This window comes from Pygocentrus nattereri, chromosome 12 (genome assembly GCF_015220715.1).
Source record: "Pygocentrus nattereri isolate fPygNat1 chromosome 12, fPygNat1.pri, whole genome shotgun sequence".
Taxonomy (NCBI): domain Eukaryota; kingdom Metazoa; phylum Chordata; class Actinopteri; order Characiformes; family Serrasalmidae; genus Pygocentrus; species Pygocentrus nattereri.
In genome coordinates, this window is record NC_051222.1 from 9,660,439 (window position 1) to 9,677,536 (window position 17,098).

General features: G+C 43.4%; 1 protein-coding gene across 1 annotated transcript; it reads left to right on the plus strand.

Moving 5' to 3' along the window:
* Positions 1-6,311: 6,311 nt before the first annotated feature.
* On the plus strand, positions 6,312-14,310 carry zgc:77849 (UPF0472 protein C16orf72 homolog). The gene is made up of 4 exons (XM_017717276.2): positions 6,312-6,797; positions 8,212-8,292; positions 11,772-12,047; positions 13,005-14,310. Exons 1-4 carry the CDS (start codon positions 6,602-6,604, stop codon positions 13,244-13,246), a joined length of 795 nt encoding a protein of 264 aa, XP_017572765.1. The 5' UTR covers positions 6,312-6,601; the 3' UTR covers positions 13,247-14,310.
* Positions 14,311-17,098: the final 2,788 nt, after the last annotated feature.

The window sequence follows — 17,098 nt, forward strand, 5'->3', positions numbered from 1 at the left end:
AGAAATCTAAATGCTTTTAAAAAATACACATTAAAAAATAGTCAGTAAATGTAGGGATAAGGATTGTGGAGACAACTTTAATATCCATTCTAGTCAACAGTGATGCAACTTGTCAGGATTCCTAGAGCTTTTACTGAATTGGGAAAATCTGCTTTTAGCAACAGTGCACCAGCTGATGGAATTCAACTCGGAATCTGCTCGCTGGTGTCACTTTACCATTTTAAACTAGTCATCTCTGACCACCTCAACTCAGCCTGTAACTATTTTATTTGATGTTAGTTTTATTAGTGTTCTAGTTTATTTGACTATTTTCTCCACTCTTTCATTGCCATTTAGCGATACATGATTCTGTACTAACTTGATTGTGGTGTCCCACCACCAGCCGTGTTGCCGCTGGAGTGTGGGAGGCATGGTCATGTGAAGTTGACGTGCGGTAGAGACTCTCGGGAGGTGCCATGCTCCCAGTAAGAATGGGACTTGTTACTGTTGCCAGTTGTTGGTTGGAGATGTGTTTGTGTATTGTTTATGCTTTATTATACTGGGCTGTGGGACAGTCAGAGTGGGTGCTAATGTCTACCAGAGAATTAAGTAATGTAGCCAGAAGTGACCTGCCTGCTGTACCCAATTGCACTGGGTGTGCTGCCCATTCAAAAAAGAGCATTTTCCCACAAGCACAGTGTTTCTCTTGGGTTCTTCATAGCCTAGACACTACAATTTGATGTGAAAATGAATGAAGCTATGTAAATGGCTCCTGAGTGGCACCACCGTCTGGTGTGGCACAATTGTCCGTTCCAGGTGGCCTCGCTCGCTCTGGGCGAGTAGGATGCCCCCCCCTTCTTCTACAGACGTTTTGATTGGTTGTTTCATGAAACCTGCTTCATGAAGTTGAGATACTTGCGACTGTTGCAGATGAGTTTCAACGGAGCTACGGGACGCTTTTGTGCAATTTAGTTTTATGTAGCAATTTAGATTCACGTAAGTATATTTTTTGTCACAATACGCAAATGCAGAGCTTTGTTTTGGGCCTCTGCCGAAAGCTGATATATAATAATGTGTAGATGCACAAGGGTACTCCAACAAACTATAGCGAGATGCTTGCGACTGTTGCAGCTGAGTTGCAGGACACTTTTGTGCAATTTAGTTTCATGTAGGTTTCAAGCAACTAAAGTTGAATGAAAGTTTCACTATGCAAAGCCGACCTTAGAAAAACAACAACACATATAATTTGACTTTTATACGTGACTGTAAGTGTTTTTTTGTCAAAAAGGCAGAGTTTTGCTTTGGGACGTTACTGTAAGCTAATGTATAATAATTCATATATGCACAAGAGCACTCAGACATCCTATAACTGTTACATCCAAATGTATATCCACAGTAACTTAGAGGTTAAACCAGCAGACCCCACCTCAAGTGGTCCAGTCACAGTTTGCTAATTCTAACTCACACACTGAATAGAGATTAAATGAAGCTAAAGGGTGTAGAATTACATAATTAGGAATAAAAGTGGGTAAAGTAAGGACAACAAGGGACCCCACCTGCACTGCTGGTGGCTTCGCCACTAAATGCTTGGCATCAGCTAAATAGTCCCAGGACCAGGAGAAGCTGGGTATTTAGCTCCCTCTGCTGGTGGGCAAAACGACCATTCAGGTCTTTTTTGCCTGTGAGCGGAAAGAACCGCTTGCCATTTCCTCATTCTCGCTTTCTTTCTGAGAATCTCACTCATTAGCTCTGCCTTGGACTGCTCTTTAAGCAACATGAAGATTTCAGTCCTGAAAGATCTTCTTTTTTGAAGTTGTAAACCTTCTCCTGGATATATCTGGCAGCACTTGGTCACTTCACCTTTTTGAGTCTTGGTTCCTCTCACTGGTTGTTCCTCACTCTTAGGGAACTTGTCCTTTTGAATCTTGGTTACTCTCAGTTCTCAGTTCACTTCTGGAAAGCTGCTTGGACAATGTCCACTGCAAGAAGTTATATACATAGTATTCATCTAAATTTCAATAAAGTAGTACATAAATAATCAGTAAGTCAAGCAATTGTCTTTATAGGTGTAACCATGTGCCCTTATTGAATATGAGCACTGAGTAAATCTAAATCTATTACCTCTAGTGTAGGTTCTTTAAGGAGACTGGCTGACATGAAAAGTATCCTTTCCACCCCAAAGGCAACAGTTATTAATTATTTGATCATTTGATGTATGTATTTGAAAGTGCATGTATTATCCTCCTATGTCGACAAAACTGATTATCTCTATAAAATCTCAAAAAAAAGTTTATGATGTTTTTTGCTGAGTGTTTAAACATTCAATCACTGTCCATTCTATTAGACTGTTTGCACAGTTTGTGTTGGTCATCCTCTAGTCCTTCATCAGTGATCACCGGACGCTGCCCACAGGACGCTGTTGGCTGGATGTTTTTGGTTGGTGGACTATTCTCAGTCCAGCAGAGACACTGAGGTGTTCCAGCAGCACTGCTGTGTCTGATCCACTCAGACCAGCGCAACACACACTAACACACCACCACCACATCAGTGTTACTGCAGTGCTGAGAATGACCCACCATGCAAATAATACCTGCTCTGTGGTGGTCCTGACCACTGAAGAACAGGGTAACAAAGTATGCAGAGAAACAGATGGACTACAGTCTGTAACTCTGGAACTACAAAGAGCTCCTACATGGTCAGTGGAGCTGATAAAATGGACAACGAGCGTATGTGTACATGCACATTAAATAATGCAACATTTCACCTTCAAAATGACCCTGAATGTTTTTTGCTTGAAAGACTGTCACTAAAAATGTGTATATCAAATGCTGCGCTAACCGATCCTACTCACCAGTCCATGTTTCATGTACAAAGTGTCGATCAAAGTACATGCATGTGCGTATGTACATAGTCTTCTTTAAAAATCATGGCCTGTTTTGAAGAATTTATTGGATAAAAGGAAAAAAAATGACTAGGAGATTTGCTCTGTTATCTGCTCTGCTGGTGACGAAGCTCCAAATTTAAAGAAAAAACACCACTTACTTTTTTTGCCAACAGTCTAATGTTTGCATTAAAAGGGGCAGTTCAACAGTGAGCTTGTGCTGTTAGAGCAACATTCCATGTTTGTTTAAAGGGACATTGGGGCAACATACTCTTGCTGTCATATGTTACAAACAACAGTGACGTGGGTGGCACAGGGTAAACTGAGTGCAGATGTGACAGTGGTAAAGCTAAGTTTCAGGTGCTACATTAGTATTGCACATGTGTGAGTTTCAGTTATGCATACATCTCTGCTATGAAATTACTATCAAAACATTCTAAAGGTGGTGAATTTTTCACTTTATTACCTTATTCTCAGTTTAGGTTTGTCTGCAGTGATTAAAAGAACCTTGAAATAAATGGTATATTGCTTTGATCATTGAACTGTCCACCAAAATTAAGTATTATGTAACATGTCAGGCAGGATATTAGATTTTTTTGAAATACAAACAAATGCTTAAGGTGGTCTGCAGGCCATTTGCACTTATGGTAAATTACAAACCTACTTAAATCAGCATATCCATGAAAAAGACGTCGTCTAGAAGGTGGCATATGTTGCTCCAGAATGTGTATATATCTTACGTATATATCAGTGTTAATAGGCTTGTTTACACCTTTTGTCAACATGCATTTTTAATGATTGGATCATGTTTGGATGTCACTTGACCGCCTAAATAGCCAGATGTACCCCAGGATACATTGTGATCAAATAACATTCAGATCACACAAACTTCATTCAGAAGTGACGGATCCTGACCACATTCCTGAACTGGATCCTGAACAGCAGTGTAAAAAGAATGTGTTTTTAATATCTTTTTACAAGTACGTAAGTGGAAATGTGTCTGCAGAGTGCAATAAACAAGGAACAGACAATGAAGAATATGTGAGGCTACAGTTCCTCAAAGAAACTTCTTGCACACTGGGTCAATGAAAGTGTCCAGGCCAAGCTTGTCAACTCATATCACAATGGAGGGGAAGAATTCAACAAAAGTAAAATGGAAACAACACATGTGCTGTAGTGCTTTTTATGCAGTGAATATACAATTGGATCTCATGTGGCCAAAGAGGGGATGCATTATTTGAAAGTATCTTCTAAGCCACTTCTCCTTCTGGGTCATGAGGGGAGCTGGAGCCTATCCCAGCAGTCATTGGGTGGAAGGCAGGATGCACCCTGGACAGGTCACCAGTCCATCGCAGAGCATCCAGTCAAAGCATATGATCCAGACACTGAATACATGTTAATGCATGGTGTAAACATACTCCATCATTGATGAGATGTGTGAGTTACCCATATCATAGTCACTACAACACCCCCATAGCATGACAGGTTCTGACTTTTGAGCTTTATGCTGGTAACAATCTGGATAGTCTTTTTTCCTTCTTTGGCCCAGAGAACACAACATCGATTACTATCATAAACAATCTGAAAGGTGGACTCAATCACGTTTCTGCTGTGCATCAGGCCCTTTCAGATGAGCTCAAGCCCAGAGAAGTTGGTGGTATTTATGTACTGTATCTGCTGTGTATAGCACAGTCTTAATCGCATTATAAGGCCACAGCAACAAACTGTGTTTACTGACAATTGTTTGTACTCAAGCCCATGTGGTGATATCTTTCACAGAATCATGTTGGTTTGTAATGCAGACCTGTCCAAGTGGTTGAAGCTCATTGGCATTCAGTGGTTTTCCGCCTTTTCTTTTACTAACAGAGATTTCTCTGAATCTTTTATGATATTATGCACCATAGAGGGTGAAACAGCTAAAAATCATTGGAATTGTTCATTGAAGACTGTTAATTTTTAAACTGTTATATTGTTACTGTTGCTTCATCCCTTCACTGGACTAGGCCTTTCCTGGATGCACCTTTTAAGCCCAAGCATAATTACAAATTGCCCCATCCCACTTTTTTAAATGTATCACAGGCATATATTTCAGAATGAAAGAAATATAAATTAATGAAGGTGATAAACTAAAACCTCAACACTGTTGAACATGGTAAAAGGGGCTAACAAAGTATGCAGAGATACAGATGGACTGCAATTGTAGAAGTACAAAGTGCACCTATATAGTAAGTGGAGCTGATAAAATGGACAATGAGCGTAGAAACAAGGAGGTGGTTTTGGCTGATCCACCCTTAATCACCTGCTAAGTGCTCAAATATCAGAAGTCTTTCTGCAGGATGTTTATACATTGTATGCAAAACAGTTTCAAAGCCATGTATGTGCAGGAAGCGCAGCTTGTTTTGATCCTTTTCCTCATTTCCTTTAGGTTGCTTTCAGCTAGGTAACACAAAGGCACTTTGAACACTGTGTTTCTTATTGTCCTAACATCAGACCATTTAGATGCTTATTGTGGCACAGCTTTGATGCCTTTAGCTGGAGTTTACATTGGCGGCTGCTTTATCAGAGTTATCCTATATATGTTTCTCTATCCGTCAGTCCAACTCTGGGTTTGGCAGTTGCCAGGAGAACCTTACTTGCCTGAGTGCACTGTGCTGACTGTAAAGTTTGGTGGAGGAGGGATAATGATATGGGGGTATGGGGGTTGTTTTACAGGGGTTGGCCTAGAACCCTTAGCTCCAGTGAAGGGAAGTCTTAATGTTTCAGCTGAACAAGGCATTTTGGACAATTGTACGCTTCCAACTTTGTGGGAGAACAGTTTCTGTTCCAGCATGACTGAGCTCCAGTGTACAAAGCAAGGTCTATAAAGGCCTGGCTGGGCGAGTTTGTTGTGGAAGAACTTGACTGTCCCTCACAGAGTCCTGACGTTAACCCTATGAAACACCTTTGGGGATGGACTAGAACGGAGATTGTGAGCCAGACCCTCTCGTCCAACATCAGGGTCTTGACCGCACAAATGCTCTGATCTCCTAGCTGTCTTTACAGGAGAAGACGGCAATGTCCTTAACTTTTAATGTAACTTAATGTAAGGAGATTTTATTTCAAACAAGTTTGCATCATTTCCAGAAGCGTAAGTGAAGATCACAACACAACAGTGACTCCTAGCGGAGCCGTTTTTCTCACTGAACTTAGATTTCCAGTTAAATTTCGTCTCTGAAGCTCAAACACAGAACCCTGTGTGTCTTAATGTGGTTGTGCTGAGGTCGAGGTTTTTTGTCTAGGCTCTTTAACATGGGCGGTGTCAACATTGTTTTTCTATGACGGCATGATGTACTGGAAGCACCGTCCAATCAGCAGCGCGGGGTCTAGTCATTAGCCACACCCATCCGATACGGCAGCCAATGAGCACGGTCGGCGGGCGGGGTTCCCCCCCTCAGCGGCGGCAGCAGCAGGAGGATCCGAGTTGTTTTCTGCGTCGTCCTTTTATTATTTTCTCCTCCTCCTCTCCAGTTTTGTTTGTGAGCCGGCGGAGAGGTGGAGAGAAGACCGACGGACGGACGGACTATGGCAGTCGAAGCCTGAAGCTCGGACAGCTGTCGGATGAGGCCGCGGCGGCTCTAAAGAAAGGAAGACTGGGGGATTTACACACTGTAGATATTTACATATAAAACACTAACGGTAATCTCAGCGTTAGAGCCGAGAGAGCTGGTGTGAGCGTCGGCGGCCGCAACAGCAGCAGCAGCGATGGAGGAGAAGAAGGAGGAGAGCGAAGCGGAGATCCAGGAGCACGGGCCGGAGCACTGGTTCTCCAAATGGGAGCGGCAGTGCCTGGCCGAGGCCGAACAGGACGAGCCGAGCGAGGAGGACGTCGAGCAGAGCCGGCAGAAGCTCTGGCATCTCTTCCAGAACTCCGCCACGGCGGTCGCGCAGCTCTATAAAGGTCCGCACCGGGACACAAAGCGAGAACAAAACACCCCCCAAAAAACGGCGAGCCTCTCCGTTAATTAACGCTAGACCAGCGGGTTCGCCTAGCCAGCGCTAACGCTAGCGCTAGCATTAGCTCCCCGGCAGCTCCCACTAACGTTATACGTAAACGGCAAACAAAGGGCAGCAGCTAACATTAACTCACCGGATAGCTGCGAAAACTAACACCGACGGCCTCCAGGCACGCGTGGCTGTCCGTTAAAGACCCCGACGGAGCGCTTGAGCGTCCCGAGACGAAATAAAGTGGTTATTTTTTCCGTTACGCGCTGCCAGTGAAGGTCGCTAAGCTAGCGTTCACCTCCGTATCTCCGGCTAGCTTTTCATGCTAACCTAGCTAGCGCTGCGAAGGGTGAGGCTAATCAACTGCGAGATATTTTCACCCCGTTTTTTCGTAACGAGAAGCCGATTCAAGACGCCGTTTCGCCCGGCCACACGCCGCAGGGACCGCAGAAGAGACCCGGGTCGGCAGTAACTCGTTTTGTGTGTTTATTTTTTATTTTTAGCTGTCGTTTTGGCGAAACAAAATGGCGAAGTCCAGCCCAGGGAGGAGTTCCTTTGGGTGAAAATAGCTCGGGCAGTTGTTTTTAGAGCCAAAAGCCTCTCCGCTGTCAGCGCCCTGATCTTTATATGCGAGGAACAGGGGCCGACGGTGAAGTTTACGGCAGCCAGGACGGCGTGAGGCCGCCGTGAGACTGAAAAGAAAGCGTTGAATAAAGTGCTACAACAACAAAATGGCGAAGGAAGGATTAGCCGAGTTTGTTATACGAGGTTGAAGTTAGCGTCTTGTTCGAATTCTCCCGTTCCACCTTAAACGGTGCAGCAGTTCCATTCTGGCGCCCGAGGCGTTATAAACAAAGTGCTGCACTGTTTAAGGTGGAACGGGTAGGATTCGAACGAGTAGCTGGGGAACAGGAGGCCGACTCCAGCCTCGTCCTTATTGTGGTCGGTTCAGTCTATTGACGTCCGCCAAAGTGGTCTAATCTGGCCCATCACCGTCAGTAAGGTCAGTCTGGTGGGTGACCAGCCTTTCTTTGGCCTGGGCTGTCTCTGGAGCCCAGGCTTGTGCTGGCGTGGAGCTCTTCAGCCTTTGCTTACATGGTGCGATCTTTCTGATAAACTAAACACACTGCTCCCAACAAAATGGCGCAGCCAGTGTCCGTCCTCCTTCTACAAGTTAAATGTTAGACCTCAAGAAGGCCGGGTGTCTTCTGACTTTTATCTCTGATCGTTTTGAAAGCCATTTCAAAGGCTCCGGCTGTGTAAGCACATCTGTAAATGTCAGTCTCTCATGAACACGGACGGGAAGTGATGACACGCTTGTTTCTTGGAAGGTTAAACATTTCCTGTCCTTTTCTTCTCCCTCCCCACAGATAGAGTTTGTCAGCAACAGGGCCTTTCTTTGTGGGTTCCCTTTCAAAATGCTGCTACTGCCGTCACCAACCTCTACAAAGGTGAGTTAAAGGTGCTGGACTCTGATGGGTGCTGTTGTTCTTGCTCTACGCTGGGGTATGAAGGCTTGTGCTGCAGCATTTATGGAAAATCTCCAGCTGGGACTCTGGGGCTCTGATCTTGTAGAGAGGAAGACCCCTGGGGGAAGGTGGTATGCTTATGCATTGCATTTGAATCTCTTGATATGGCAAAACACACTTCTCGGCACTAAATCCAGTTACGCAGGGCAGATGATGACCTCTTTGTAGTCAAAGGTTCAGTTAGGAGGTAGATTTGAGCTACGGACAATATCCACAATGCTCTGAAAAGTGTATTGTGACGTACTGTGATGTACTTCATCTCGATAAATGTTGTCACGTTGCCCAGCGCTTCTTGAAGGGGCTTGCCTTCTGAGCATTTGAACTGAGACTGGACAGGAATGTTACAGCCCCTTAATGAAAACTGCAGTTGATTAGGTTGACCATCCCCTCTGCTGTCATCCCCATGGCACCAATGGCCAGTTTCCCAGAGCCTGGTTAGACCAGTTTCAGTGGTTTTTACTAAAGAAAATGCTTCTGTATAAACCCAATAACCCTTAAAGAACCCTTTGCAGTATTAAAGGGATCTTTCCATCATGAAAGTGTTCTTCACATTTATGGAGAATGTGCTATAGTACCAAAAAGGTTTCTGTTAGAAGGTTGACAGCCTAACAATAGGAGAAATTTTGGGTGCTATGTAGAGCCATTTTCAAAAAGGTTCTACATAGAACCATCTACAGCGCATTCTCCATCAGGCCGAAGAGCCCTTTCATTTTGCAAAGGGCCCTATACTCCTGCAAAGGTTTCTTTGAGTGTTCATGGTTCTATATAGAACCACAGCCTTTACTAAAGAACTCTTGAAACACCATCTTTTTTTAAGACTACAGGATGAGTCAAAAGTCACAGGACACTTTTAGTTTATTTTTTATGCTGTCGCAAGCCTCCACGGATGCGGTGCCGAAGGTGGTGTTTGTTGCGGATTATTATTGTCGATAATAAAATAAAAAAATAAAATAAAACCTGTCCTGTGAGTTTTGACTCACCCTGTACATTGAAAGTATCTCTTACTGGTAATTTGCCGTGGGTGTTGCATTGTAGTACAAGACTAGACTTAATTCGTGTGCTGGGTGATGCTGGTAATTCAGTATCACCATAGATATGCACTGATCTTCAGCATTAAGGTGTACTGTGGTTTTTGTTCCACGGTTTTGTTCTTGTGGTCACTTTGAAATACTTCCACTGCTTTTTAGCTCACAAGTTGGACTTTGCTGAGTAGCTCAGACTTTGCGATGTCCTGCTACAGTCATGTTCTTTGATGCTCGGTGTGCTCAAAACCCAGCCCAACAAAAAAAAAAGTTAGGCGAAATTGATACGATGCCCGTTATGACGGTGAAAAACTGGGATGCCAACCTACAGCAAACGCTCGGAGCTGTTGGGAGTTTCGCTGCCCATGACAACCAGGCTGCACTGTTATGACGGATTCACTCTTATTGAAGTGGAGAACGCAGAACGCTTCCTGCTCAGGGGTCTCATCTCCTCGTAGACTGAAGGGAGCCGTCTTCCAGTGACAGAAACTCTACGAACCCCCTTTTCAATTGGCCTGTGATTGGTTCCTCGGCGCGTCACGGTTGTAAAAATATGATGCGTTGAAATCGGATTATTCTTTTTGAATCACCCCGTAGGTTGATATTATTTTTGTACATGTCTGCGTCACATTATCAGGTGATATTTAAGTGTGCATTAATAATGCTAATGCAGCCATGTCTCCAGACCACTGCAATGCAATGCCTTACAGTCCTGAAAGAGCTTGTTGTGATTTAATTGAATTGACCTATATTAAAGCAAACTGTCAGGCCCTGTGCTCCTCATCTAGCACATCACTAAGAATATTGCTGAAACCAAAGAAAGCAGCATCATGGTGTGTCGGTATTGATACAGAGATATAGATGGTATCGCGCAGCGCTCCTGGAGATTGTCCACCAGAGTAACTCCAAGAAGTTACCAGCTGCCTAATATGGTTGTTGATTTTGTGTGTTATAATTCCAGGTATCATAAGGCTTCGCCCTCAACTTCACGATTTAACTTTCTGATTTGTGGCGCTAAATCTAGAGGTGGTGATGTCAGTTCCTGTTCTCTTTAGAACAGGGCTGAACCAATAACGTCTGCTCGGGTCTGAGATTCCTCAGCTGACGCAGTCACATAGAGATTGCACACAGTATGCTATGTGCGGATGTACAAAATACCAGGTTTCTGTGGATTTATTTTATCCTTACGTGTCAGTAGTCGAGGCTTGAGCACCTTTATAAATGAAAGAGACGCCCTTTTTTGAGTGTTTCTTGAGTTCACAGTCAAGAGGTTTTTTCACAATGCAGAATTTCTGGATAACTGAAGCCCAAAGTGGGGGCTGTTTAGTTAGGAGTGCCTTTTTTTGTCTTTCCTGTTTTGCAGGCTTAGCTTTTGAGTTAATTGGTTGACTAGACCTTGCTTTGTGAATCCCCTGCAGGTCATTTGGCATTTTAAAGCTGCGCGAGGTTGTTCATGCCTCGAAAGATCCTGAAAATAAAGGTGAAAAACTTTAGATATTATCAATCTGTAAAAAAAAAAAATCAACCACTAAAAGCTACAAGCAACCACTGTGCCCAGTGTGACGTGTCACGCAGTTCAGTATGTAACCCTCCTAGTGGTACTAAAGTCAGCGCAACCACATGTAATAAGTAGTGTATATAAGTTTAGGTCTTGAGTTGTTGACCAGATGGTTTTGGGGATTATGTTTTCTTCTTAAGAAGGTTAGCACTGACTTCTGCTGACTGTACACAGCCAGTCTACCTTTGGCAATAGGGTAATTTGGGGGAAATGTTTTGAACATTATTTTAAAAGGTTTAAAATGCTAAACTGCCCCTTTAACACAACTAATACATACAAAGTTACCGGTTAACATCAGGCTGTGTTGTACTTTACATGACATGAACATAGTGTACTGTACCGTCGACTCTAATACACTCCTGAGAATGGGCTGTCTGGTCCACATTGTTGCTTAATGGCAGGGTGCTTGCCTAACAGCGCTGAACTTGGTCTGGCACAGTGCTGTTTAGTAGTAATAAAATGCACCTGGCTGGTTCGTTTATCGGTTCTGCATAGTCAGTAAATACAACTTACAGATTGGTTAGTCATTAAGAGAGAGTGTAAATGACAGACATACTGGTCTTTGTATGGCCACCTCTTTTGGCCACTTGCTTTATAGTGTATGTTTGTACATGTGCAAGAATTCTGTTCTTCTCACGTCCAACAGTCACAGTTGTGCAATGCAGTATGGTTTAAATTTGAGTGGTTATGTCCTTCATGGTGTCCACGTTGTTCGTTAAGCATCATGAACCTCATGCGTATAGCAAGCAGTTTACGTGTGCATATACACACTGTTATATGGCGATTCGCATGCTCAGTGTCATATTCCGTTGTCCATGCAGAGAGCGTGGAGGCCCACCAGAGGAGCTACGAGCTTGGCATTCAGATCGGCCATCAACGGCGGAACAAGGACGTGCTGGCCTGGGTGAAGAAGAGGAGGCGGACCATTCGTCGAGAAGACCTCATCAGCTTCCTGTGTGGCAAGGCCCCACCCCCGCGCAGCTCCAGGGCCCCGCCCAGACTGGCCATGGTGTCGCCCAGCCGGCCCACATCCTCGGAAACGAGCTCGTCCGTGGAGACGGATCTGCAGCCTTTCAGGGAGGCCATCGCTTTGCATGGTGAGTTTGCTTTTGTGTCTGGAAATGGAAGCACATATGTTACAAATGTCAGAACAAAGAAAGATGTGCAGGAGAGCTGCACCAAACTTTTGTTTCTACTGTTCAGTAATCTGGCAACTGTTATTCAGTTTATAGTCGGCAGTTGTTATGCCGTTTTGGGTTCCTGTCCCTTTTTCTGCCGCCATTCACTGTGAGAATAATTTCTTTTATGGTGCAGTGAAACAATCGAAGCCTCATTTTGCCTCATGCTGTATTCGATGTGTCTGAATGGCTTCATGCATCATATGAATATTTTGAGCATCATGGTTACATTTTTTAAAACCCTTAAATTTCTTATTTGCTTCGTAATCTAAAAGTGTATCACTGTTCTTGGAAGAAAACCTTGTATCTCCAAAATGTGATAACTTTACAGGAGATGGATAAAACCTGTATTTTTAATGCAAGTCAATGGAACCAGACTTTCCCCCCCCCCACATCATTTTGGGCTGTTTCTTGTGGTCCATCCATCATGAAATTTAACGCACTGTGGAAAGAGCAACAGGCAGTTTTTAATGTCAAAAACTGAAAAACTATGAAAATGGAGATGTTTTCTTCTGACAACAGCGATATTGTCCAGTAACTATTGTGGATTATACAGTGATTTCTATGGATGTAATATTTAAGGTATGCAGGTTCAAGACTGTGTACAGACTATCTTAAACCTGCCAACTGGTCTTTTAGAGTTTAAGGAGTTAAGTAAACAAGCTGTTAATAATTTTTCACAATTAATATCGTCAACGTTTTTGCAGTCACTTCTGGTATTTTGGTGTGTAGTTATGTTGCTTGTATCTCTGCTTAAAGGTCTTGCTTGGGCTGGAGAAAGTGCACTAGCGTCTCTCCTCTTATTTTAGCCATAGTTTGATGTTTTCCTGATGGTGAAACAGGGGGTAAAACAGAATGTGTGTGCATGTGTTCCAGGCCTAAGCGGTGCCATGGCAAGCATCAGTATGCGCTCTGGAGCTCCGGGGTCGCCCACACACCTGAGCGCCAGCTCCGCCCCGGGGCGCCGCAGAAACGGTCTCCACGACGTGGACCTCAACACCTTCATCGCCGAGGAGATGGCGCTCCACCTGGACAATGGCACTCGGAAACGAAGCTCCGCCCAGTGCAATGACGTCATCACAGACTCGCCCACCCACAAACGCAATAGGATGATCTGAGCTGTCGCGAGAAACGACAAAAAAAAGGCAAAAAAACAAACAAGTTAAAATAAAGTAAACGACAGAAAAATAAAAGCGAAAAAAGCCACTCCTCAGTCATCCTCCCATCTTTACTCTGACCAGGAAACAATAAGCAGCCGATTTTTAAAAAAAATCTCTGATTGGTCTAAAGAGCCCAGTGAGGTCACAATGGGAGGCGGAGCTCAGCGCAGAGGCCGAAGTGCCCTTCCATACAATTGTGTCTACATAAACACACATACGCACACGCCCTCCATTCACTCTGGTTCTGTTCTTGTCTGTTTGAATGTCTCGAGTCCATAAGGTCGCATTAAGGCAGTACTGACACTTTACAGAGTGCAGGAAAAGGAAGAATTACACTTTTGTTGTTGTTTTTTTCTGTCTGTGCGTATTAAGGGCAGTGTGTTTAGGTGGTGCGAGTGTTGCTGTGAACGCGTGGGTGTGCATGTTTAACACTGAACCGTGTGCGTGATCGTGGATCCGTCTCGTCTACACGTGTGAGAATTTGCAAGTATTCCGACATTAAAGCGTGCGCGTTTGCACGAGAGAGGTGTGGAGCGTGTGTGTGGTACCTGCCTCTTCCAACAGCGCCTGTCACTGCCCCAGCTCTCAGCTACCACACTGCGGCTTAAAGAGCAACAAACGCTTTTTTTATTTTAAAATATTATTTACTATGTTATTTTATTTGTATATTTTTTTTGCCGTCTCTATTTGCTGCTCGAGTAGCAGGCACAAGTGCTCCGATAGCTGTACTTACTCTATTGAGCACGACCCTGAATCACTTATTTTTCTCCTACGAACCTCCCTCGTCCCCTTTATGCGTTCATCCCATCATCCCTACCCCTCCCTCCCTCCCTCCTTTACCCTCCCGCTCCCTCCCTTCCACCCCAGCACCTTTGTCTCCAGTGTAACATTATGTAATGTAAATAACTGTAGGTGCTGACATAGACTTGTGGTACATATTGTAAAAAAGAGCTGTGCAGAGACCATTGAATTGTTAATGTACAATAATGATTCTTGCATTAAAGAAATCAAGCTTTTAACTACCTCCTCTTCTTCTGGCTGTAATGTTAGACCAGCCAACTGTCGTCTTACCCTAATGTTCATGCTGTATAACCTGCTTTAGGCTTGTCTTCTGAGATTCTTTAAAGCAGGGATGCCTGTTTCTGGTCCTGGTCCTGGAGATCTAGCACCCTGTACACTCTTTAAAAACTCAAAAGTTTAGATCCAACACACTTGGCTCTAATATTCAGATGTGTCTGAAAGCTTTATCGCCTGAATCGGATGTGCTAGATTAGTGGAGGAGCTAAACCCAACACTCTTCAAGGGTTTCTTAGTGAAGAAAAAAGTTCTATATGGAACCATGAACACTCAAAGATCTCTTTGCATGGTTTTAAATGGTTCCTTGCATTGTGAAAGGGTTCTTCAGATTGGAGAACGTGCTGCAGATGGTTCTATATAGCACCCAAAGGCTTCTTCTATTATTAGGAGGTCAAGCTTTTAATAATAGAACTCTTTTGGGTGCTCATTCACATCTTCCATCAATCTGAAGAACCCTTTCATGATGCAAAGAACCTTTATTCTATATACAACCATTATTTTTCCTAAAGAACCCATGAAGAGCCATTTTTTTTAAAGAATGTAGGGTCACCCTGAATCAAGCGTCACACTTGATTCAGGGTGAGAAAAGCGTTCAGGTACATCTGAATATCGGAGCCAGGTGTGTTGGACCTGAAGTGTATGTGGGATGATTGTAGTGTGGTTGATTATCTGGAACAGTAACGTAGAACACGTTGCTCTGTACTAACATGCTCTTATTATGGAAGCCTGTGAGCAAGTGCTGAAGCAACTGCCCATTGGTTTCAACAGTGTTTCTTTATATGTCATATATGTGGCAGATGCCTGAGCAAAGCTTTGCAAGCCTTCTGCACAGCTACTTAAGGCTTTTCGCCATTACAATGTCATTCTTTGTTTTACCAAGTTTATTTACAGCTAAAGTCTTTTGCAGTTCTGTCAGACCCCTGAGACACTAATGGAATCTTATGCTCAACTTGTACAGCAGTACATTGCGTTCGTTTTCCATCTAAAGAATTGCTAAGTGAATTTTATTGCACAAGGAAATATTGACTGCTTAAGTGCTGCAGCACTGCAAGCAAAGTGTCAATCACTTGGCGTTTGTTTCTGCCAATTGTGCACCCAATGTTCGCTTTATATGCTGTAGACGTGAGTGTCTGGTTGCTTTCGGACGGAGTTGTGCAACAGATAGCTGTTCAAGTCGAGGACGTTTTGTTGGGCTTGTGTTTAGGATGCTTTCTGTTGTTATACTTGGAGAGTTTCTAATTGTACCTGTCTATATACGTCAGTCTCTGTTCATACATTGTAAGACTGAAGTGATTCAATACTGAATGCTGGTCAAACTTGTGCAGTTAAATCTCCACGTCTTGAATCAGATTTGGTTTTACGTCCTTTCCACTCTTCAGTACAGGTTAGTGTTATTAGCTCTGATTACATACATTAAGCATAGTTACTGCAATGTCTAGGGAAATGTAAGATGTAAGATCCTGTTTATTGTTTTACACTAATTTCAGGTTCTTTTGTTGATTTGTAATCGTTTTAGGGTTACTATTTCAGCATGATGTACATTTTGCAATGTTCAGAAATATAAAAGTGCTGTTGGCAATGGTTTATACTTTACATATCCAGGGTTTGCATCCTTTTACAAGTGGCTGTGGTAAACCGCACTGATTGATTCAAAGGACATATGAATGGAAATAAGATCTCTTAAGTACCTTTTTTGGCTGAATTTTTTTTTTTGCCATTTTAAAAGCATCGAACTAATACAAGAACCAATTATCGTCATGGGGCCGCCTGCTAAAAGCTTACTGAAGCAAATTTGGAGAATTTAGAGTCTGAACTTAGAGCCAGCTCCAACTGAAAGAAGTGTTAATTGGCTGCTACTTTAAATGCATTGCTGGGATGGCGTAAAAATTCTCCCAACAGCTTTGGTTTTCTCAGCGTTTTTTGATTTGAACATTGACTTGATAAAATAAGACACGTGTATCCATTGCTCAACGCGTTTCTTGGCTAATTTCTGTCAAAGGTGCATGGGTTAGCATTTTAAGGGCGTCTTGGGTCAGACTGAAAGGCAAGATACTGGAAGTATGTCATGTTATCATCTTTTTCCTGTTTGGTTTCCTGTGCTAGACATGACCTCATCCATTCAAACACAGCAAATCAGATTGTACCAGCAGAGCAACAGCTCAGCGAAATGAGACAGGATGTAGTATGAATCTTCATAAGCCTCACACAGTCCTCCACAGCCCATGATTTTTTTTTTTTGTTCTTGTTTTTGTTTTTGTTTTTTAACAATTAATGGGAAGTGTTCGATTGTTTGGTATTCCGTGTGTGTCGTGATGGAAAAGCTTTGATTTTGACAGTCTTGGTCACCTTATTAGGTGTCCACTTTATAAGCTCCACTTACTGTATAGCTGCACTTTGTAGTTCTACAGTTACAGACTGTAGTCCATCTGTTTCTCTGATACTCTGTTACCCTGTTCTTCAGTGGTCAGGACCCCCATGGACCCTCACAGAGTAGGTACTGTTTGGGTGGTGGGTCATTCTCAGCAGTGCAGTAACACTGATGTGGTGCAAGTGTGTTGGGGTGTGTTGCGCTGGTCTGAGTAGATCAGACACAGCAGTGCTGCTGGAGTTTTAAGTACCTCAGTGTCACTGCTGGACTGAAAGTAGTCCACCAACCAAAAATATCCAGACAGTAACAGCCTGAAGGACTAGAGGATGACCAACACAAACTGTGCATCAGCAGATGCGCTGTCG